This window comes from Chlorocebus sabaeus, chromosome 8 (assembly GCF_047675955.1).
Source record: "Chlorocebus sabaeus isolate Y175 chromosome 8, mChlSab1.0.hap1, whole genome shotgun sequence".
In the NCBI taxonomy this organism is placed as follows: Eukaryota; Metazoa; Chordata; class Mammalia; order Primates; family Cercopithecidae; genus Chlorocebus; species Chlorocebus sabaeus.
Window position 1 is genome coordinate 38854841 of NC_132911.1, and position 24648 is coordinate 38879488.

General features: G+C 38.5%; 2 protein-coding genes across 3 annotated transcripts in view; both read left to right on the top strand.

Annotated features, from left to right (window-relative positions):
- ADAM9 (ADAM metallopeptidase domain 9) overlaps window positions 1-1660 on the top strand; it is a 113440-nt gene extending 111780 nt beyond the window's left edge. Inside the window, exon 22 of the mRNA XM_007962242.3 lies at window positions 264-1660. Coding sequence (XP_007960433.1) covers window positions 264-357 — 94 coding nt within the window. The 3' untranslated portion in view covers window positions 358-1660. The remainder of the gene's footprint in view (window positions 1-263) is intronic.
- A 2653-nt stretch (window positions 1661-4313) lies between these two features.
- ADAM32 (ADAM metallopeptidase domain 32) overlaps window positions 4314-24648 on the top strand; it is a 145106-nt gene continuing 124771 nt past the window's right edge. For both annotated transcript variants that reach the window (XM_073018040.1, XM_073018039.1), the window contains exons 1-2: window positions 4314-4476; window positions 16329-16408. In XM_073018040.1, the coding sequence (XP_072874141.1) occupies window positions 4419-4476; window positions 16329-16408 (138 nt within the window). In that variant the 5' untranslated portion in view covers window positions 4314-4418. The remainder of the gene's footprint in view (window positions 4477-16328; window positions 16409-24648) is intronic.

A 24648-nucleotide genomic window follows, 5' to 3' on the forward strand; every position in this document is an offset into this window, starting at 1 on the left:
TTTTTTGAAAAAACATGTAAACTAGAAACTTCATACAACATTGTTGATTATGGAGTAATATTATTTAAGGTAGTTATTCCATTTTAGACTCTAATTGGAGCCCTTTAGCCATTGAATATTACCTTAATACTGATCTCAGAATGTAAAGTACCCTTTCCTATTGTCAGAGATGTTGAGGATGGTGTTATGTTGGGCGTGTAATGAATATGGCATTATTTCACCCAGTCTAAACACGCTATTAACTATCTCTTTTCCCCTCACAGGCCACCTCCACCACAACCGAAAGTATCATCTCAGGGAAACTTAATTCCTGCCCGTCCTGCTCCTGCACCTCCTTTATATAGTTCCCTCACTTGATTTTTTTAACGTTCTTTTTGCAAATGTCTTCAGGGAACTGAGCTAATACTTTTTTTCCTTGACGTTTTCTTGAAAAGCCTTTCTTCCTGTTGAAACTATGAATGAAAACAAAATACCACAAAACAGACTTTACTAACACAGAAAAACAGAAACTGATTGTGAGACTTGAGAAATACAAGGAAATTCAGTAAAGCCAGGGAATTTACAATAACATTTCCGTTTCCATCATTGAATAAGTCTTATTCAGTCATCAGTGAGGTTAATGCACTAATCATGGATTACGTTATTTTGAACATGTTATTGCAGTGATTCTCAAATTAACTATTGGTGTAAGATTTTTGTCATTATGTGTTTAAATGTTATTCTGATTTTTTTACCTTAGTTATCATTAATGTAGTTCCTGATTGAACATGTGATAATCTAATACCTGTGAAAACTGACTAATCAGCTGCCAATAATATCTAATATTTTTCATCACGCATGAATTAATAATCATCATACTCTAGAATCTTGTCATTCACTACATGAATAAGCAAATGTCTTCAAAAGAATGCACAAGAACCACAATTAAGATGTCATAATATTTTGAAAGTACAAAGTATACTAAAAGAGGGTGTGTGTATTCACACACAGTTACTCGCTTCCATTTTTATGACCTTTCAACTATAGATAATAACTCTTAGAGAAACTAATTTAATATTAGAATTTCTATTATGAATCATGTTAAAGCATGACATTCTTTCACAATAGCACTATTTTAAATAAATTATAAGCTTTAAGGTACGAAGTATTTAATAGATCTAATCAAATATGTTGTTGATTCATGGCTATAATAAAGCAGGAACAATTATAAAATCTTCAATCAATTGAACTGTTACAAAACCACTTGAGAATTTCATGAGCACTTTAAAATCTGAAGTTTCAAGCTTGCTATTAAATCATTTAGAATGTTTACATTTACTAAGGTGTGCTGGGTCATGTAAAATATTAGGCACTAATATTTTCATAGAAATTAGGCTGGAGAAAGAAGGAAGAAATGGTTTTCTTAAATACGTACAAAAAAGTTACTGTGGTATCTATGAGTTATCATCTTAGCTGTGTTAAAAAGGAATTTTTACTGTGGCAGAAATGGTATGGATAGTAAAATTTTAAGCACTAAAATTTTTTTCATAACCTTTCATAATAAAGTTTAATAATAGGTTTATTAACAGAATTTCATTAGTTTTTTAAAAGTGTTTTTGGTTTGTGTATACATACATATACAAATACAACATTTACAATAAATAAAATACTTGAAATTCTCTCTTTTGTGTGTGCTACTAGCTTCCTACTCAACTATTTATAATCTTATTAATTAAAAAGTTATAATTTTAAATAAAAATTCTAGTCAAACTTTTATAGATATTATCTCACTAATTGTCGGACTTTTGCCAAAGTGTGCACAGTGGCTTTTGGAAAAAAGATTAGTTCTGAAGAAGGCAAAAATTTCAGTTTTGTGAAGACAGCATGTTATTGTAACAATCAAGTATACATATTAAATGTTGTGGGCAATCTCAAATGAAGGTCCATCATTTCATTTTAAATCTCTGAATGAATTCATATAAGACTCAAACGTTTATGCCGTTCACTCATGTTGCCTCAATTTTTGCAATCGCAATGCATATCACTGAAATTTTACAGTTGGTAATGTATTAACTATGTAACTTAACACTTGGAATTAAATAGTTCTTTGGATCTTTGACTAGTTAAGAAAGTTTTTAAAAAGACTATTGGATCTGAACTTCTTTTATATACTTTTTAATATACTTTATGTTTTTTACTTTCTTGGTCATGGATGCCACTTCAAAATTTGAAAATATTAAAGGATGTCCTATCTTCAAAAAAAATAAATAAATAAGGATAAATTATGCAAATTTGACATCTCCGTTTGACTCTGTATGTCAAACTGACCTTGTTCAGAGTATTGCATTCTCCCTTTCTCCTGTGTCTGCAACCATAGAGTTAAGCACAATTTGGGTTTTCTAAACTCAAATCAGATTTCATTAAATTTCATAAGTGTTTACTAAAACCTACCATTTTTCAGACACTGTATTAGGTACTGTGATATCTAAGTTCTGGGTAGGATATGTTTCCTGACTTTTAGAAGCACATCCTCTGTTATGAAGAGAGCCATACACACAAGAATAATACAAAATCAATCCTATTAAAGATACAAACCGAAAGGTTGGGGAGTAAGAAAGAACAAAATGATATAAGAACCAGAAATTCATTCAGAATACTTACTACTAATTGATGAGTTGAAGCATTTACTGTAATTGCTCTTATGTTTGTTTCAAAGCAAGGTGAAACTAGCTGTGGCTCAGCAGCTGCCTAAAAGCAATGTTAGCTTAGCATTGGCTGTTCCTGTTGAGATACAAACTCGGTGTATTTTTTTGTTGCCTTGTTCCGCTACTCCTCCACCCAGCTAAGATGGAGTTTTGCTCTTGTTACCCAGGCTGGAGTGCAATGGCACAATCTCGGCTCACTGCAACCTCCAGTTCCTGGGCTCAAGTGATTCTCCTTCCTCAGCCTCCCCAAGGAGCTGGGATTTCAGGCGCCCACCACCACACTCGTCTAATTTTTGTATTTGTTAGTAGAGACGGGATATCACCATATTGACCAGGCTGGTTTTGAACTCCTGACCTCTGGTGATCCACCCACCTCATCCTTCCTAAGTGCTGGGATTACAGGTGTGAGCCACCGCACCTGCCTGTTGCCTTGTTTTTGTTCATGTTATTTATTTCAGCTGTCAATTTCCCTGTTGAAATTGCTTGCATCCATAAAAATCACATCTTCATTTTAAATGTGTTAATTCCCCAAGTGAGATTTTTCTGTTCCCATGAGGCCTTTTAGTTTATGTGTTGGCCTATTACATAGTATGAGAAATTAATCCATTCTTTGGGATTTGAAAAGAATGAAAAGCTAATGCATACAGATGGAGACCTGGTGTGAGGCTGGGAAGGAGGAGGCATTGCAGTTCCAGGGAATAAAGCATTGTTTAGGAAAGACCCAAAGTCAGAGCTGCCAAAGCACTGGGGATAGGAGAAATTAAGTGGCAGGTTCCAGTCTGAGTTCAGAAAAATTACTATGCTGAGGCATTTGGCTAGAATTTTCTACTGAAATGTAAGTACTGTAATTGTGGGCAAGAATCTTTATCTCTTTCACTACATGAAATGAGTATTTATTGCACTGAGAAGTTTCTGAACAATAGAATGACATCACATGAGTTTTAGCCAATGGCCTGCAGAGAACCAGACTGGAGGAAAAAGCCTGGTTATGAAGTCCATTTGGGCAGCGTCAGTGGGGAAAAAATGCAGCTGGCGCTCTTCAAAAATATGAAGAGCTGGCGTTTCATATTGAAAAGCGGCTCACTCTTCCCTTCTTTGGAATATTCACACATCTGGCTACTTTTGAAAAAATATTAGAAACAGGTTTGGTAAATATGAATATATATTTGGGCGTGTATATAGATTTTAATTCAGAAAGTATTACACATTCGCTTTTGAAGGGACCTAGGAAGCCCCGAAAGATGGCGGATGCCTGTAAGCCCAGCTACTCAGGAAATTGAGGAGGGAGGATCGCTTGAACCCAGGAGTTCGAGACCAGCCTGGGCAGAATAGTGAGCACCCCCGTCTCAAAAACAAAAGCAACTGGGAAGTGTCTGGTGCAGAAGAGCACATGCTGACTGTGAATAAGTGTGTCAGTTCTTAAGGTCCATCAACACAAAAGCGAAAAGTTAGTGGAGGACTGCGAGCGCGATCGCGACAGAGGGCGCTGGGTGGTCAGTGGCTCCAGCAACCACGCGGCTGGGAGCGCCGCGAAGGGAGCTGGATATTTTAGTCTCGGGGCACCCGCTGCGGGCTCTTAGTGTTCTGGACGCTGAACACCGAGAGCACCCCGGACTCCGGGGCCTCCGGAGAACGCTGCCCCATGAACGCGCGGGGAGCGGCCCCCGGCGTCCGCGCGTACCCGGCAACTCCCGGCGTCCCAACGGCTTCAGCTGGCAACCCCGAAGCCGCACCATGTTCCGCCTCTGGTTGCTGCTGGCCCGGCTCTGCGGCCTCCTGGCGTCAAGACCCGGTGAGCCAGCCCAGACCCTGACACTAGTCCGGACGCTCGTCACACTGCGGCCTGACTCCCTGCAAAGCCCGGGGCCCTCCCTGCCTGGGTCCCTTTGGTCCTGTCACCCTGGCAACGGGGCCTTTTCCAGGGTATTAGGCGCCCGGTCCGGATGGAGAAGCGACTCAGGACCCAGCGCCAGGGCTCACACCTGTAATCCCAGGGCTTTGGGAGGCCGAGGCGAGCTGATTGCTTGACCTCGGAGTTGGAGACCAGCCTGGGCAACACAGCAAGACCCCATCTCTAAAAAAAAAAAAAATTTAAAAATGTTCTGAGGTGGTGGTGCGCACCTGTGGTCCCAGCTACCCGGGAGGCTGAGGGAGGAGGACCACGTGAGTCCAGGAGGTGGAGGCTGCAGTGAGCCGAGATCGCCCCCACTGCACTCCAGCCTGGGCGACAGAGATCCTGTCTTCTTTTTAAAAATTAAAAAAAATTTTTTTTGTGTGACCGAGGCCCTTCTGTTGCCCAGGCTGGAGTGCAGTGGGCAACAGTGGGCAACAGAGGGAGACTCCAGCTCATAGTTCCCCAGAACTATGAGGAAAATAAATTTCTGTTGTTTAAGCCATGCAGTCTACACTATTTCGTTATGGCAGTGAGAGCTGACTAATATAGTACTTAACAGCAAAATGATTGAAAAACTATAAAAGTTCATTAGTAAGAGAACTGCTAAATAAACTGTAGTTACCTCCAAACAATGCAAATGGAACATTGTGGAGAGGGAGGAAGTAAGACACGCCATGTACTGACTCTGGCTGACAAGATTCAGAATAGTATGTAATGAGGAAAATAAGGGCATATCAGAACATTTTACTTGCATATAAGCCTCCCTGGTGATACTGTAAATTTTTGAGAACTCTTCCTACTCTTCTTCCTATCCTGCCACAATTACCTCTGCAGCATAGCAGAGGTGTGGTCAAGGCCAGGGTGTCAGCCTGGTTAGACTGGGGTGAGGGTTCTCTTCCTGACTTGTAAACAGCTACCTTCTCCCTGCATACTCACAGGACCTTTTCTTTGTGTACAAGAGAGAGCAGGAGCAAATTCTCTGATGTCTCATCAGGGCACAAATCTCATCATGAGGGTCCCGCTCTATACCTGAAACCCTGGTTACCTCCCAAAGGCCATAACCAAATACTGTCACCTTGGTGGTTAGGGATTCAACATAGAATTTTGTGGGATACATTCAGTTCATAACATGTACAAAGTTTTAATGCAGTGATTGTCAAAGTTTTTGGGTTCAGAACTCCCTTATACATGAACAATTATTGAGATTCTCAAAGAGCTTTTGTTTATGTGGATTTATATCAATGTTTAACATATTAGAAATTAAAGTAGAAATGTAAGAATGTGTATCTCATTCATTAAAAATGAAAGTAATGGCCAGGTGTGGTGGCTCACATCTGAAATCCCAGCACTTTGGGAGGCTGAGGCAGGTGGATCACCTGAGTGAGGTCAGGAGTTCGAGATCAGCCTGGCCAACATGGTGAAACCCCATCGCTACTAAAATACAAAAAAATTAGCCAGGTGTGGTGGTGCATGCCTGTAATCCTAGCTACTTAGGAGGCTGAGGCAGGAGAATTACTTGAACCCAGGAGGCAGAGGTTACCGTGAACCAGGTTGTGCCATTACACTCTAGCCTGGGTGACAGAGGGAGGTTCTGTCTCAAAAAAAAAAAAAAAAAAAAAAAAAAAAAAGAAAGTAATATGCCTTTTATATGTTAACATACGTATCACATTTTCAAAATAAAAATAACTATATTTTCCAAAACAAAAAATATGAGAAGAGCAGCATTTTTGTGAATCTCTTTAATGTCTGCTTTAATAGAAGACAGCTATTTCTCATTTCTGCTTCTGCAGTCAATCTGTTGCTGTATATTTCATGTGAAATATCTGAAGAAAATCTAGACTATACAGTTGGAAAAGGAAGAAATACCTTAATACCTTTTTTTCAGATAATTGAAGGTATTCTTTGTGTACTACAACAAAAGTTGAGCAATGGTGAAGTTTAGTTGCAATGTAGAACATATCAATGAAGTTTTCTTAACATGCTGTATTAATCCATTATCTATCTTGAACTCTGGTATGTTATCCATGTATTTTTGAATGTATTATTTTAAAAAAAAATTTTAAATTTTTGTAAAATACATGTAAAATAAAATTTCCATCTAACCATTTAAAAAATATTAATAGGACTGGGCGTAATAGCTCATGCCTGTAATCCCAGCACTTTGGGAGGCTGAGGTGGGTGGATCACTTGATGTCAGGAGTTCGAGACCAGCCTGGCCAACATGGTGAAGCCCCAACCGTTTCTACTAAAAATATAAAAATTACAGATGTGGTGGCATGTGCCTGTAATTCCAGCTACTCAGGAAGCTGAGGCAGGAGAATTGGTTGAACCCAGGAGGCGGGAGTTGCAGTGAGCTGAGATGGCACCATCGCACTCCAGCCTGGGTGACAAAAGCAAAATTCCATCTCAAAAAATAAAATTAAAAATATTAATAAACTTTATTTTTTTAGAGCAGTTTTAGGTTCATAGCAAAATTGAGCTGAAAGAGTTCCCATATAGCCCCTCTTCCCAAATATGCATTTCTCCCACTATCAACATCTGGCACCATGGATCCATTTGTTACAACTGAGCCTGCACTGACACATCGTTATCATCCAAAGTTCACAGTTTGCATTAGGGTTCATTCTCCACGATGCACATTCTGTGGTTTTGACAAATGTACAATGACATGCATCCACCATTGTAGTATTATACAGAATAGTTTCACCGCCCTACAAATCCCGTGTGTTCTGCTTATTTATCCCTCCCTCCCCACTGCCGCTGGCAACGACTCATCTCATTAGTCCTCATAGTTTTGCCTTTTCCAGAATGTCAAGTATTTGAAATCATACAATATGTAGCCATTTTGGATGGACTTTTTTTTAACTTAATAATGTGCATTTAAGGTTCTCCCATGCCTTTTCATGGCTTAATAGCTTATTTATTTATTTAATTTTTTTTTGAGATGGAGTCTTACTCTGTTGCCCAGGCTGGAATGCAGTGGCAGGATCTTGGCTCACTGCAACCTCTGCCTCCTGGTTTCAAGCAATTTTCCTGCCTCAGCCTCCCAAATAGCTGGGATTACAGGTGCCTGCTACCATGCCCAGCTAATTTTGTTGTATTTTTAGTAGAGATGAGATTTCACTATGTTGAGCAGGCTGGTTTCGAACTCCTGACTTCAAGTGATCCACCTGCCTTGGCCTCCCAAAGTGCTAGGATTACAGGTATGAGCCACTGCGCCCAGTCGCTTATTTATTTTCAGTGCTGAATAATAGTCAATTGTCTGGATCTACCACAGTTTATTTATCCATTTACCTACCAAATGACATCTTGGTTGCTTCTAAGCTTTGGCAGTTATGAATAAAGCTTCTATAAACATCTATGTGCAGGTTTTTGTGTGGACATAAGTTTTCAACTCATTTGGGCAAATACCAAGAAATGCTATTGCTGGATCATATGATAAGTGTATATTTAGTTTTTAAAGAAACTGCCAAACTGTCTTCTAAAGTGGCTGTACCATTTGCATTCCCCCAGCAATGAATGAGAACTTCTGTTATTAATGCTGTCATATTATAAATTATATGAATAACTATAAGTGCAAGAAATCGTGGCTGTCTTTTTTATTATAACTCAGAAGAGAGAATTTAAACTTTCAAAGGAAAATGCCAACTCCAAACTGCTGACGATCCCGTCAGCTGAGGGATCTTGCTCAGCAATTTGGGAATGGCATTTTCACATTGAGCAATCACTCCTCATGTCCTCCTCCTTCCAGCCCCTGGCAGCCACTGATCTGCTTTGGATTTACCTGGCAACCACTGTCCCTTTGGATTTACCTATTCTGGGTATAAATGGAATCATACAAAACATGACCTTTTCTGTCTGGCTTATTTCACTTGCATAATGTTTTCAAGGTTCATTTCTGTTGTAGAATGCACTAGAACTTCATTCCTTTTTGTGACTGAATAATATTTCATTGTATACATTCACCTGTTTGTTTACCGATTCATCAGTTGATGGATATTTGATTGTTTCCAGCTTTTGGCTGTGAGGAATAATGCTGCTAGGAACATTCATGTACCAGTTTTTGTGTGGACATATGTTTTCATTTCTCTTGGATATGTACTTACAAAGGAAAATGTTAGGCCCAATGGTATAGGTATGTCCATTTCCTCTTCTGGACTTTGTTATCCCCCAATAAGGAACTGGCTATTCTGGGTCTTTTACCTCCTCATGTAAACAGTAGAATCTGTTGGTTGATATCCACAAAATAGCTTGCTGGAATTTTGACTGGGATTGCCTTGACATAGAACAAATTGGGAAGAGGCTGGGAATGGTGGTACGCTTGTAATCCCAGCACTTTTGGAGGCCGAGGCGGGTGGATCACTTGAGGCCAGGAGTTCAGGACCACCCTGGCCAACATGGTGAAACCCCATCTCTACCAAAAATATACAAAAATTAGCTGGTCGTGGGGGCACATGCCTGTAATCCCAGTTGAGGCAGGAGAATTACTGAAACCTGGGAGGTGGAGGTTGCAGTGAGCCAATATCACACCACCGCACTCCAGCCTGGGCGGCAGAGCAAGAGTCTGTCTCAATAAAAAAAAAAAAAAAAGAAAAAGAAAAGAACAAGTTGGGAAACGCTGACATCTGATGGAGTGGCAGTGACTACCTACAATGTTTTGTTGAAAATGATTCTGAGGCTTTGCCTAAATTTAGTGTAAAAACTATGATACCTACTAGATTTTTGAAGTGACATACGCATTTATGTATCAGTCTTTTCCTAAAGTGGGATAGTTGAGGCCAAATTTGGCTTTGCATCAGAATAATCTCTGGATATTTCTAAACATACAGATTTCTGGATCCAAATCCTGGAACTTTAAAAATAATTATAAACTTGTTAATAATTTTTATTTGGTAATATGTGATTACATTCAAAATTAAGTAAAAGAGGCTACCCTATACGTTACCATCTTTCCTGGTTGTCAATTTTACTATACTTTTAAAGAAAACGACTGTTTTATCAGTTTGATGGTACTCTTTCTGGACTTTTCTCTAGATACTTAGATATAAATATGTATAAATATAGACATATATGGTCCTTTTGAAGTAAATTACAAATGATGAAAGCATATTATATACATTTATGTACATCATCTATTTTTATATATTTTAGATATTAATCATTTTATTTTTTCTATATCTTGCACAAGTTTTCTTCAGTGTGTTATTGATCTTTTTATTTGTGATATCCTGATTTTTGTGCTAAGTTTATCAACACTTTCTTATGGCTTCTGCATTTTGTTTTCCTTATTAAGGCTTCCCTTGGTACAATGATTAAAACAAATAGTTTCCCATACTTTTTTTTTTTTTTTTTTTTGAGATGGAGTCTCGCTCTGTCGCCCAGGCTGGAGTGCAGTGGCCGGATCTCAGCTCACTGCAAGCTCTGCCTCCCGGGTTTACACCATTCTCCTGCCTCAGCCTCCAGAGTAGCTGGGACCACAGGCGCTCGCCACCTCGCCCTGCTAGTTTTTTTGTATTTTTTAGTAGAGACGGGGTTTCACCGGGTTAGCCAGGATGGTCTCGATCTCCTGACCTCGTGATCCGCCCGTCTTGGCCTCCCAAAGTGCTGGGATTACTGGCTTGAGCCACCGCGCCCGGCTCCCATACTTTCTTAAAGTTATTTTACAACTTTAGAAAATTTAGCCTTTCAGTCTTTCTAATAGTTTTGTAACTTTGTACATGATGTCTTGTAATCCACATTGTGGTGCTAGATAGGAAACTATATTTGTATTTTTCCAAATGGATAATGAATACTGATATTACATCATTCCCCCATTTAATTGAAATGCGAAATTTAATGTGAAATTATAGTTGATTAGTGAAAAAAATATAGATGCCAATGTGTTAATTCATTGAAACAAATCAACTCGGCTCCCAATACCTAATATGCAGTTATTGACCTGGCAAGTGTTATATTCAATTCCAGTCAGCAATGGTGACAAATGCGTTTATCTGACAAGAATAATACATTTTTCACCACCTTCCCTTCAAGCTGTCAACTGGCCTGTCATAGCACAGAGGGACACTGACCATTTTGATTTCCTATTAGAACATCATGAATGTAGTAGTAGACGTTAAACTATCACCGCCCCCTCGCTCCCAAAGTACACAGGGAGGTCTCAGTTAGAGACCTGTCATGAGACTGAGGATACACTAAAAGGGTTTAAATAAAGAGAGTTTAGCTATGGGACTATTTATAGAGATGTGGGCACCAATAATTAACGATGAAATGCACAGACTGGTAACAGTGGAAAGCCATATCACATGTGTTGAATTGATTGTTTGCAAAGATGGCGATGGCCTTAACACTTCCTCCATCCTTGTGTGTGCTTCCTTTTTGCAACATTTCTTTGTCATTCCTGCCATTGAGAGGTAGAATGTATTTCTTCATTCTCTCAATCTGGTTGGCTTCATGACTTGCTCTGGCCGTTTGAATGTGGTAGAAGTGAGTTGTGGGACTGCCAAGTCTATGCCTCAAGAGGCCTTGCAGCTTCCTGTCTGCTCTCTTGAAGCACCGTCTTGACGGCTACATGGAGAATCCTAGACTAGGACGATAAGAGGGTGTGTGAAATGGAGATGACTCAACCTAGGCCATTCAGTCAAAAGACATGAATGGGGTCGTCTTAGTCTCTCCAGGCCTAGGCGAGCTGCCAGATGACTGCAGCCACCTGAGTAACATTATGAGTGTCAGTACAGTGGGTACTGCAGGGTGTCCTGTGTCATAACACTGAAGCGGCAGGGCAGTGCCATCTGTATCTTGCTGCAGAGTCTTCTCTTGCGCTGGATCCCAGTCGATTTTGACAGCTTTACCAGTCACCCGATGAATGATTCAGGCTTTCACACCCCAAAACAGTATGTATTATCTCTGAATTCAAAAACTCAAAAAGGCCCGCCACTCGTTGTGACTCTTTTTTTTTGTGGTGGGCTATGCAAGGTGTAGCCGCTAGCATCTCACTTTGTACAGGATAGCTCAGCATGCTGCAACCACTGGACCCCAAGAAACGTCGGGGTTGTAACTATCCCTTAAACCTCCATAGGTTCTACCACATTCCGGCATACATGTATCTTACTAAAACATCTAGGGCACTTGCTACTTCTTGCTCACTAAATATATTAGCATGATGTCTTTCACATGCAACTTGAACAGCATGATGTTCTAATGGGAAATCAAAACGGTCAGTGTCCCTCTGTGCTATGACAGGACAGTGTCCCTCTGTGCTATGATTTGTTGAAACAAATCAACACATTGGAGTCTATATTTTTTTCACTAATCAACTATAGTTTCACATGAACTAACTAATGAGACTTTAATTTCAATGAGCTACTTCATTTCATAAAAACTATAATTTCGTTCACCATTGATGGATCCAGGTCACAATTTATGCCTTGATCTATGTAAGTCCCTATTCTGATCAATGGACCATGCTGGTATTTTGAGTCCTCAGGATTAGTGTTAGTTCAGAGGCAGTAAATAATACTCCCTGAAAGTCTGGCTATTTCCCCTCCCCAGGGCATAGTCATCATGGTAAAAGGACATAGGACACTATGGAGGAGGCTGCAGGGGAAGATTCGTAGCACATTCCTGTGGTCGCATGGCAAGGTCTTTCCTAAAGAGGACTCTCTCACTCCTCAATGAAAAGGCTGCAAGCCTTTGAACTGGGTCAGGTATAGGAACCAGGGAAGAGGCTGTGAGTCCTCGTGGTGATTGCATCAGTTTTTGCGCACCACAAGCTAGAATTTTCTTGACTAGCCTGCTCATCTAGTTCATTTCTAGGGACTCTGTGATCAGTAAGATATGACCAAGGACTTCTGTAGGTGAAAGCATTTTGTTTTTCACACTGTCCTTGTGGCTTTTTCTGGTAATTGTACTCACCTGTCTCTGAGAGTCAAGTGTCTGACATCCATTGTCTGCCACTTCAGAATTCCATGATTCCCAGTCAAAGCAAGGAATCATGTTTAAAAAATTTTTTATAAGTTTTATTTTTTCTTCCAACTTTAATTTTAGGTTTGGAGGTACATGTGCAGATTTGTTATATGGGTAAATTGTGTGTCACTGGGGTTCTGTGTACAAATGATTTCATTACCCAGGTAGTGAGCATAGTATCTGAGAAGTAGTTTTTCAGTTTTCTCCCGCCTCCCATCCTCCACCTTCAAGTAAGTTCTGGTTCTATTGTGCCACTCTTTGCATCCATGTGTACTCAATGTTTAGCCACTGCTCAAAAGTGAGAATATGCGGTATTTGGTTTTCTGTTCCTGTGTTAATTTGTTTGGGATAGTAGCCGCCAGCTGCACCCGTGTGGCTGCAAAGGACATGATTTCATTTTTTATGGCTGTATAGTATTCCATGGTGTATATGTACAACATTTTCTTTTTCCATTCCACTACTGATGGATATCTAGGTTGATTCCATGTCTTTGCTATTGTGAAAAGTGCTGCAATGAATATACGTGTGCATGTGTCTTTATGGTAGAACGATTTATATTCCCTTGGGTATGTACTCTGTAATGGGACTGCTGGGTCAAATGGGAGTTCTGTTTTGGGTTCCTTGAGAAATCATACTGCTTTTCACAGTGGATGAACTAACTTACATTCTCGCCAGCAGTGTATAAGCGTTCTCTTCCCTCTGCAACCTTGCCAACATCTATTATTTTTTGACTTTTTAATAAGTCATTCTGATTGGTGTGAGATGATATGTCACTGTTGTTTTGACTTTCATTTTTCTAATGATAAGTTTTTCATGTGCTTGTTGGCCACATGTATGTTTTATTTTGAGAAGCATCTGTTCATGTCATTGGCTCATTTTTTAATGGGGTTGTTTTTTGCTTGTTGAATTGTTTAAGCTCCTTATAGAGTCCAGATATTAGACCTTTGTTGGCATAGTTTGTGGATATTTTCTGCATTCTGCAGGTTGCCTGTTTACTTGGTTGGTAATTTCTTTTGCTGTGCAGAAGTTCTTTAGTTTAATGAAGTCCCACTTCTCAATTTTTGTTTTTGTTGCAATTGCTTTTGGAGTCTTCATCATGAAACCTTTGCCAAGTCAAAGATGTCTATAATGGCATGTCCTGGGTTTTCTTCTAAGGTATTTATAGTTTTAAGTTTTACATTTAGGTCTTTAATCCATCTTGCATTGATTATTGAAGATGGCAAAAGTTCAGTTTCAGCCTTCTGCATATGAGTAGCCCGTTATCCCGGCACCATTTATTGGATAGAGAGTCCTTTCCCCATTGCTTGTTATTGTTGACTGTCAAAGAGTAGATGGTTATAGGTGTGTGGCTTTATTTCTGAGTTTTCTAACCTGTTCCATTGGTCTATGTGTTTGTTTTGGTACCAGTACCATCCTGCTTTGGTCACTGTAGCCTTGTAGTATATAGTTTGAAGACAGGCAGTGGGAGGCCTCTTGCTTTCTTCTTTTTGCTTAGGATTGCTTTGGCTATTTGGGCTCTTTTTTGGTTCCATATGAATTTTAGCATAGTTTTTTCTAATTCTGTGAAAAACTATTGTGGGTTTGATAGGCATAGCCCTGAATATGTATGTTGCTTTGAGCAATATGGGCCTTTTCACAATATTGATTCTTCCTATCCATGAGTATGGAATGTTTTTTCATTTGTTTGTGTCATCTCTGATTTCTTTGAGCAGTGTTTTGTAGTTCTCCTTGTAGAGATCTTTCACCTCCATGGTTAGCTGTATTCCTACGTATTTTGTTCTTTTTGTGGCTATTTTGGATGGGATCATGTTCTTGATTTGGCTCTCGGCTTGGCCATTGCTGGTGTATAGAAATGCTAGTGATTTTTGTACATTGATTTTGTATCCTGAAACTTTACTGAAGTTGCGTATCCGATCTAGGAGACTTTGGGCAGAAACTGTAGGGTTTTCTATAGAATCATGTTGTCTGTGAAGAGAGATAGTTTGACTTCCTCTCTTCCTATTTGGGTGCCTTTTATTTCTTTCTCTTGCCTGATTGCTCTGGCTAGTACTTCCAGTGCTATGTTGAACGGGAGTGGTGAGAGTGGGCATCCTTGTCTTGTTCTAGTTCTTAGAGGAAAGGCTTTCAACTTTTCCCCATTCAATATGATGTTAGTTGTGGCATTTAATGATTATGGTTACTTTTTTTTTTTTTTTTGAGACAGAGTCTTTCTGTGTTGCCCAGTCTGGAGTGCAGTGGCATGACCTTGGCTCACGATAATCTCTGCCTGCTGGGTTCAAGCGATTCTCCTGCCTTCCGAGTAGCTGGGATTACAAGCATGCGCCACCACACCCAGTTAATTTTCGTATTTTTAGTAGAGATGGGGTTTCACTGTGTTGCCCAGGCTGAACTCTTGACCTCAGGTGATCCACCTGCCTTGGCCTCCCTAAGTGCTGTGATTACATGTGTGAGCCACCGCGTCTGGCCGACTATGGTTACTTTTAATCTTAATTTTCTGTACTTTTATGTCACTGAACAGTTTCTACTTATACTGCTTGTTTTTAGGTTTAAGTCACATTTTTTGGATCACACTGTTAAGCAGATTTTTCTTTCTTTTTTTTTTTTTTGAGACGGAGTATCCCTTTGGCACCCAGGCTGGAGTGCAGTGGCGTGATCTCGGCTCACTGCAACCTCCACCTCCAGGTTCAAGGAACTCTCCTGCCTCAGCCTCCTGAGTAGCTAGGACTACAGGTGCATGCCACCTGGCCAATTTTTGTGTTTTTAGTAGAGACGGGGTTTCACCATGTTGGCCAGGCTGGTCTGGAACTCCTGACCTCGTGATCCACCTGCCTCGGCCTCCCAAAGTGCTGGGATTACAGGCGTGAGCCACTGCACCTGGCTCTGTTAAGCAGATTTAAGGAAATCGGTACGCTTATATGATCTTCCTCATCTTCTGCTATAGTTACTGAAGTTGTGTATATTATGTTTATGTAACCAGAGCTTTTAACATTTGCATCTGTTATATAACTATGATTCCCACAGTTGTTTTAGCCTTTAGTCTATAGTTATGATTATTTTGTTCTGTTAGGCATTTTACCACAACTCTGCTGATATTTTTATTGGGAGAAATGTCTCTGACTTTCGTGATAGACTCATGTGAACTTTTTGTTCTTTTTGAGTTTTGCTTGTAAATATCTCTCTTTTGCCTTTATATTTAATGGCCTTTTTGCTGAGTGTACATTTATAGGGTCTTCACTGTCTTTTCTTAAAGTTCTTTTTTAGACATTGTTCTTTAGTCTTTTAACATTGAATAGTGTTGTAAAAATTCTCAAGCCAGCCTGCTTATCTCCCTTTATACACAACATGATTTTCCTTTTTTTCATTCTGTCATATTTGCAAGGAATTCTATCTTGGAAACCCAACAATTTCAGTAGAATATGTTTGAGTTTAAAGTAATGATCAGTTATTCCTGAAATACAGTATACTTTCTAGTCTATTGTTTTGAATCTTTTATTTCAGGAAAATTTTTTTGAAGTATGTCTTTGATTTTTTTTGGTGTATATTTTCTGTTTTCTTCAGGAACCACACATTTCGTGTCAGCTGAATACCTCTTCCCTTCTCCTTTTTTGTTCTTTCATAAGTACCTTGTCTGTTTTTCAAAGTAAGTGTTTTCAAGCTTTATATAGAAGTACACAGTGATGACCCACGCATACCTGCACAAGAAGTAATCTTTATGAAAGAAACTGAACAGATATTTAGTCAAATTTAAGGCAAGGGTACTAACTGTTTTTTTTTTTTAATCTCTTTAGGTTTTCAAAATTCACTTCTACAAATCGTAATTCCAGAGAAAATCCAAACAAATACAAGTGACAGTTCAGAAACAGAATATGTAAGAGATATTTTTTCGCAACCTAAATGTTTATATGAAATTTCTTATTTTTATTATATAGCTATGAAATATGTCAAGCCCATTTTAATATGAATATAATATCTCTTGTATTTCTACTGATAGGAATTAAAAGCTTTGATGGTAAAAGCAAATAGGTAAATTAGAATGTTCTGTATTTTGTTAACGTTTGTCATTTTCTTATGGTAAATTTTTTTTAAAGTTTACATATAGAAGAGAATGTAGAATTACATGTTTTATCTGAGTGATATCTAGGACATCAGCACAAAGAGAATAATTTTCTCCAAAGTGTCTAAGACAATTTCTTTTCAATAAAGCCTCTTTCTCAATCTCCACCTCTACACCTCTACATCTAGCAATTCTCAGACAAGAAACCTTTTATTCTACTATTTTTATTAGAAAGGGAAATACTTTATTTTATTCTTTGATTTATTTAGCAACTATTTTTCTAGACTTGTCATGTGCATAGCTATATGCTATAGGTGTCTTAGGCGATTAAAAAAAAAGAAATATGATTAAGCAAGATTTGCTTGTAAGTGACCAATCTTTTGGTAACATTCTATTTTTAATGGTTTCGTTGAGGTGCAATTTACACCACCATAGAATTCACCCATTTTAAGCATCTAGCTCAACAATTATTACAGCAGTACATAAATAGAATTGTGCAAACATTACCACAGTCCAATTGTAGAATGTTGCTGTCAACCCTAAAAAGATCCCTTATGCACATTTGTAGTTCTTCTCCAGCCCTTGGCAACTGCTGGTCTGTTGTCTGTCTCTATGTATTTGCCTCTTTAGTGGCATTTTATATAAATGGCAACATGCAATATGTAAGTTTTTGTATTAGACTTTTCTTCACTTAGGATTATCCATTTTGTAGCATTGATCAGGTTATTAATTTTTATTTCTTAAATGTGGATATACCACATTTTGCTTATCCATTCTCATTCTCCAGTTGATGGACTTTGGATTGTTTTCCGACATTGAGTATTATGAATAATTCTTTTATGAGCATTCACGTATGGATGTGTATTTTCCCTTGGGTAGATTCTTAGGAGTGAAATTGCTGGGCACATGGTAAGTTTGTGTTTAACATTTTTAGAAACTGCTACAGTGTTTTCCATAGCGACTGTACCAATTTACATGTCACATCAGCAATTTTTGAGTGTTCCAGTTTTTTCATATACTTGTGGACATTTGACATTTTCTGTCTTTTGGATTAAAGCTATTGTAGTGGGAGTGTAGTGATATGTAATTGTGGCTTCTATCTGCATTTCTTTAATGAATAATTATGTTGAGTATTTTTAAGGAGCCTAATAGCCATTTATATGCCTTTTCTGTGGAATGTCTACTCAAATTATTCTCCTATTTTAAAATTTAGTTGTTTATTTATTTTTGAGTTCTATGAATTCATTATATATTCTGGACACAAGTTCTCCATCAGATATCTCATTTGGAATTATTTTCTCCCAATTTCTGGCTTGCTTTTTCATTTTTCTCAGTGGTATTTTCTGAAACACAAACATTTTCAATTTTGATGACATTCAGTTTATCAAAATTTTTTAATGATTCTTGTTTTTGGTTTTGCATCTAAGAACTCTGTTATGGACTGAATTGTGGCCCTTCAAAGTTCATATGTTGAATCCCTAACCCCTAATGTGGCTGTATTTGGAGATAGGGCCTTATGGAGGTAATTAAGGTTACATGAGGTCAAGGGCCTTATGGAGATAATTAAGGTTATATGGGGTCATAAGGTTAGGGATTTAGTTAATTTAATAGGACTTGTGTACTTACAAGAAGAGGAAATATACTAGGGGTTCATGCATACAAAGTGAAGGTCATGAAAGGATACAACAAGAAGGCAGCTGTCTGCAAGCCAAGAGGAGAGGCCTCACCAGAAATCAGCCCTGTTGGCACCTTTATCTTGGACTTCCAGCCTCCATAACTGTGAGAAAATACATTTTTGTTGTTTAAGCCACCTCGTCTGTGGCATTTTGTTTGGGTAACCTGAGCAGAGTAATCAGATTTTGGTATTGTGAAGTGGGGTGCTGCTTTAACAAATACCTAAAAATGTTGAAGTGAATTTGGAACTGAGTGAAGAGTAGAGGCTAGAAGACTGGTGAAGTACATGCTAAGAAAAAGCCTAGATTGCCTTGAAGGAATGGCTGGTAGAAATATGGATGCTAAAGGTAATTCTAATGAAGGATCAGAAAGAAAAGACTTACAGAGAAAGCTTTTATAGTCTTAGAGAATATACATATAATTATGAACAGAATAGAATTGGTAGAAATATGAACATTAAAGGTGTTTCTGGGCTGGGCATGGTGGCTCACACCTGTAATCCCAGCACTTTGGGAGGCTGATTACCTGAGGTCAGGAGTTCATAACCAACCTGGCTAACATGGTGAAACCCTGTCTCTACTAAAAATACAAAAATTAGCCTGAGGTGGTGGCAGGCACCTGTAGTCCCAGTTACTTGGGAGGCTGAGGCAGGAGAATTGCTTGAATCCAGGAGGTGGAGGTTGCAGTGAGCCGAAATTGGGCCACTGCACTTCAGCCTGGGTGATAGAGCAAGACTCTGTCTCAAAAAAAAAAAAAAAAAAAAAAAAACAGTGTTTCTGGTAAGGTCACAGACGGAAATGAGAAATGTTATTGGAGACTGGAGGAAAGAGATCCTCGTTAAAAAGTGGCAAAGAACTTGGCTGAATTGTGTTTTAGTCTTTTGTAGAAGGTAGAAATTGTGGGGGACAACCTTGGTTATTTAGCCAGGGAGATCTCTAAGCAAAATGCTGAAGATGAGGCTTGTTTTGTCATCACCGCTTATAGTAAAACGCAGAATGCAAGAGGAGAGAGGTAAATGGAAGGAATTATTAAGCAAAAAGGAACAAGAACTTGAAGATTTGAGAAATTTTCAGCCTACTTTGTATTTTTCAAAATGAGAAATCATGTTTTGGAAAGAACACCAAAGGTGTAGCTGGACAATCAGGCAATAAAAAGATTCCCCATGATTTAATCCGCCATGTCAGCTGAAGCCAGGATCAGAGATGGGATTATGTCAGCAGAAACACTGCCAGCTGGAACTAAAGGGAAGAGAGAAAATTGGATAGAATGAAGGAAGGCTGTTTAACTTCTGGGATTCTACAGGATAGGACAATAGAGTTGTCTGGCCTCAAACATGCATCATCCTTCCCAAACACCGCATGTTCTCACTCATAAGTGGGAGTTGAACAATGAGAACACATGGACACAGAGAGGGGGATATCATACACTGGGGCCGGTCAGCGGGTGGGGGGCTAAGGGAGGGAGAGCATTAGGATGAATACCTAATGTAGATGACGGGTTGATGGGTGCAGCAAACCACCATGGCACATGTATACCTATGTAACAAACCTGCACGTTCTGCACATGAACCCCAGAACTTAAAGTATAATAAAAAAAGAAAAAGAGAAGAATGACCCTGAAAGCAATTCAGAGATCATCAGGGCTGCCACTCCTGCTACCGGCCCAGGAGGCAAGGCTGCATTCTCTTTGGTTTCAGAGAATAGGGCCACCTCCTTGGTTTTAGTAGACTAGGATGTCACTGTTTATTACCCCAGGAACAAGGCTGTCACCCAGAGCTGTGGGGTCAGGGCCGCTTTACAGAGCTGAACGGATGGGGCCAGTCCCTCGGGCCATGGGAGAGTTGCTGTCCAAGTGGGCCCAGCAGGGTAGAGCATCCTGTCAAAGAAGAATATTCTTGAACCTTAAGATCTAATGGAATTTGTCTTGCTAGGTTTTGGACTTTGTTGGGATTGTCACCCCTTTCTTTTTTTCTGGTTTCTCCTTGTTGGCTTGGGAATAGCTATTCTATGCCTGTCCTACTGTTGTACTTTGGAAGCACATAACTTGTCTGGTTTCACAGGTTCACAACTGGAGAGGAATTTTGCCTCATGACGAATCATAACTTGAATCTCAACCATACCTGATTTAAGTGATATTTAGATGGGATTTTGAACTTGGAATTGGTGCTAGAATGAGTTCTTCATCCTGGGGGTACTTGATTCTTCATCTGGTAATTTTTAGTGTACAGTGAGTAGATTGCAAAAATTTTCTCCCATTCCGTAGGTTGTCTGTTCATTCTGATGATTCTTTTGCCCTGCAGAAGCTTTTTAGTTTAATTAGATCCCATTTGTCAGTTTTTGTTGCAATTGCTTTTGGTGTTTTCATCATGAAATCTTTATTCATACCTCTCTCCTGAGTGGTATTGCTCAGATTTTCTTACGGAGTTTTTATTATTTTGGGTTTTACATTTAAGTCTTTAATCCATCTTGAATTAACTTTTGTATCGGGTGTAAGGAAGGGGTCCAGTTTAAATTTTTTTGCATATGGCTTGCCAGTTCTCTCAGCACCACTTATTATATAAGAAATCCTTTCCCCATTGCTTGTTTTTGTCAGGTTTGTCAAAGATCAGATGGTTGTAGGCGTGCAGTCTTATTTCTGAGTTCTTTATTCTGTTCCATTCGTCAGTGTGTCTGTTCTTGTACCAGTAACATGCTCTTTTGGTTACTGTAGCTTTATAGTAGTTTGAGGTCAGGTAGCATGATGCCTCCAGCTTCTTTCTTCTTGCTCAGCTCTTGATCCAGCACTGAGTTCAGGTCTTGGCTCTTTGGGCTCTTTTTTGGTTCCATATGAATCTTAAAATAGTTTTTTTTTTCTAATTCTGTGAAGAATGTCAATGGTAGTTTAATGGAAATAACATGGAATCTATAAATTACTTTTGGTAGGCCATAAATTAGTATGACCATTTCATGATATTGATTCTTCCTATCCATAAGCATGGAATGTTTTTCCAGTCATTTGTGTCCTTTCTGATTTATTTGAGCAGTGGTTTGTAGTTCTCCTTGAAGAGGTCCTTCACATCCCTCATTAGCTGTATTTCTAGGTATTTTATTCTTTTTGTAGCAATTGTGAATGGGAGTTAAGTGATGACTTGGTTCTCTGCTTGCTTTTTGTTGGTGTATAGGAATGCTAGTGATTTTTGCATATTGATTTTGTATCCTGATGCTTTGCTGAAGTTGCTTATTAGCTTAAGAAGCTTTTGGGCTGAGAGGATGGGGTTTTCTAGATATAGGATCAGGTCATCTTAAAGACAATTTGACTTCCTCTTTTCCTATGTGAACATCCTTTATTTGTTTCTCTTGCCTGATTGCCCTGGCCAGAACTTCCAGTACTATATTGAATTGGAGTGAGAGAGTGCATCCTTGTCCTGTGTCAGTTTGCAAGGGAAAAGCTTCCAGCTTTTGACCATTTAGTGTAATACTGACTGTAGATTTGTCATATATGGTTCTTATTATTTTGAGGTATGTTCTTTCAATACCTAGTTTACTGAGGGTTTTTAACATGAAGCAATATTTAATTTTATCAAAGACCTTTTCTGCATCTATTGAGATAATCATGTGGTTTTTGTCTTTAGTTCTGTTTATGTGATGAATTACATTTATTGATTTGCATGTGTTGAACCAACCTTGCATCCTGAGGATGAAGCCTACTTGATCCTGGTGGATAAGCTTTTGGATATGCAGTGGGTTCAGTTTGTCAGTATTTTATTCAGGATTTTTGCACTGATGTTCATCAGGGATATTGGCCTGAAGTTTTCTTTTTTTGTTGTATCTCTGCCAGATTTTGGTATCAGGATGATACTGGCCTCATAAAATGAGTTAGGGAGGAGTCCCTTTCTTTTCAACTGTTTAGAATAGTTTCAGTAGAAATGGTACCAGCTCTTCTTTCTACCTCTGGTAGAATTCAGCTGTGATTCCATCTGATCCTGGGCTTTTTTTTTGGTTGGTAGGCTATTTATTTCTGCCTCAATTTCAGAACTTGTTATTGGTCTATTCAGGGATTCAGTTTCTTCCTGGTTCAGTCTTGGGAGGGTGTATGTGTCCAGGAGTTTTTCCATTTCTTCTAGATTTTCTAGTTCATTTGTGTAGAGGTGTTTCTAGTATTCTCTGATGGTTGTTTGTATTTCTGTGGGGTCAGTGGTGATATTCCCCATATCCCCCATATCATTTCTGATTGTGTTTATTTGAATCTTCTCTCTTTTCTTCTTTATTAGTCAAGCTACTGGTCTATCTATAGTATCTTTTTTTTTTCCCCCAAAAACCAGCTCCTGGATTTATTGATTTTTTGAAGGATTTTTCATATCTCTATCTCCTTCAGTTCTGCTCTGACCTTGGTTATTTCTTACCTTCTTCTAGCTTTGGGGTTTGTTTGCTCTTAGTTCTCTAGTTCTTTTTGTTTTGATGTTAGGTTGTTAACTTGAGATCTTTCTAGCTTTTTGATGTGGGCATTTAGTGCTATGAATTTCCCTCTTAACATTGTTTTAGCTGCATCCCAGAGATTCTGGTATGCTGTCTCTTTGTTCTCATTAGTTTCAAATAACTTCTTGATTTCCACTTTAATTTGATTATTTTCACAACAGTTATTCAGGAACAGGTTGTTCAATGTCCATGTACTTGTGTGGTTTTGACAGAATTTCTTAATCTTGGGATTTCTGAAGATGTCTATCAGGTCCACTTGATCAAGAGCTGAGTTCAGGTCCCATATATCTTTGTTAATTTTCCGTTTTGATGATCTGTCTAATATTGACAGTGTGGTGTTAAAGTCTCCCACTATTATTTTGTGGGAGTCTAAGTCTTTTTGTAGGTCTCTAAGATCTTGCTTTATGAATCTGGTTGTACTTGTATTGGGTGCATACATGTTTAGGATAGTTAACTCTTCTTGTTGAATTCAACCCTTGACTATCATGTAATGCCCTTCTTTGTCATTTTTTATCTTTGTTGGTTTATTGTCTGTTTTGTCAGAAACTAGGTTTGTAACCTCTGCTCTTTTCTGTTTTCTGTTTGCTTGGTAAGTTTTCCTCCATCCCTTCATTTTGAGCCTATGTGTCTTTGCACTTGAGATAGGTCTCTTAAAGACAGCATACTGATGGGTCTTGGCTCTTTATCCAGCTTGCCATTCTGTGTCTTTTAATTGGGACATTTAACCCATTAACATTTAATGTTAGTATTGTTATGTGTGAATTTGATCTTGTCAGCATGATGCTAGCTGATATTTTGCAAACTTGTTTATGCACTTGCTTCATAGTGTCCCTGGTCTGTGTACTTCAGTGTTTTTGTAGTGGCTGGTAACAGTTTTTCATTTCTGTATTTAGTGCTTCCTTTAGGCATTATTACAAGATAGGCCTGGTGGTGATGATTCCCCTCAGCATTTGCTTATCTGGAAAGGATCTTATTTCTCCTTCACTTATGAAGCTTAGTTTGGCTGGATATGAAATTCTAGGTTGGAAATTCTTTTCTCTAAGGATGTTGAATATTGGCCTCCAATATCCCCTGACTGGGAATGCTCAGTTCTTCATCCTGGGGGTACTTGATTCTTCATTGGGTAATTTTCAGTGTACAGGAGGACCTCCACTTGTTTTGGTAAATTTATCATCAAGTATTTTATTATTTTTTCTTGCTATTGTGAATTGAAATGCTCCTTTAATTTTATTTTTCATATTGTTTGTTTCTAATATATGGAAATACACATACAAATTGATTTTTGTCTATTAATCATGTGTCTTGCCACCTTGCCTAATTTGTTCATTGGTTCTGTTTTTTTTTTTTTTTGTCTTTTTTTTGATGGATTATTTGGGAGTTTCTACAAACAGGATCATGCCACTGCAAATATGGCATTATCCTGTTTTATGCCTCATTCTTTCTTTTCTTTCTAGATGTCTTTAGTTTATTGAATGGAAACAGTAAGGGGGGACATTTCTGCTTTGTTTCTATCTTGGGAGAAAGTACTCAGTCTTTTAACACTGAATTTGTTTTTAACTAGTGAGGTTTTTGTAAAGGCCTTTATCATGTTCAAGAGGTTCCCTTCTATTCCAAATTTGTCAAATTTTATTGTGAATGTTTATTGGGTTTTTTCAAATGCTTTTTCTACATTTATTGTAATGATCATGTGTTTTTATCCCTTAAGTTTATTGATGTGGTGTACTATATGAATTAATTTTTGGATGTTAAACCATTCTTGCATTTCTGTGATAAATGGTGTATAATTCTTTTTATATGTCACTGGAATTTGTCTGCTAATATTTCATTAGAGAGTTTTGTGTCTTTATTCAAGAGGGTTATTGGTCTATAGTTTGTTTTTTGTAATGTCTAGATTTAATTGTATAATTGTATAACCAGCATAATTCC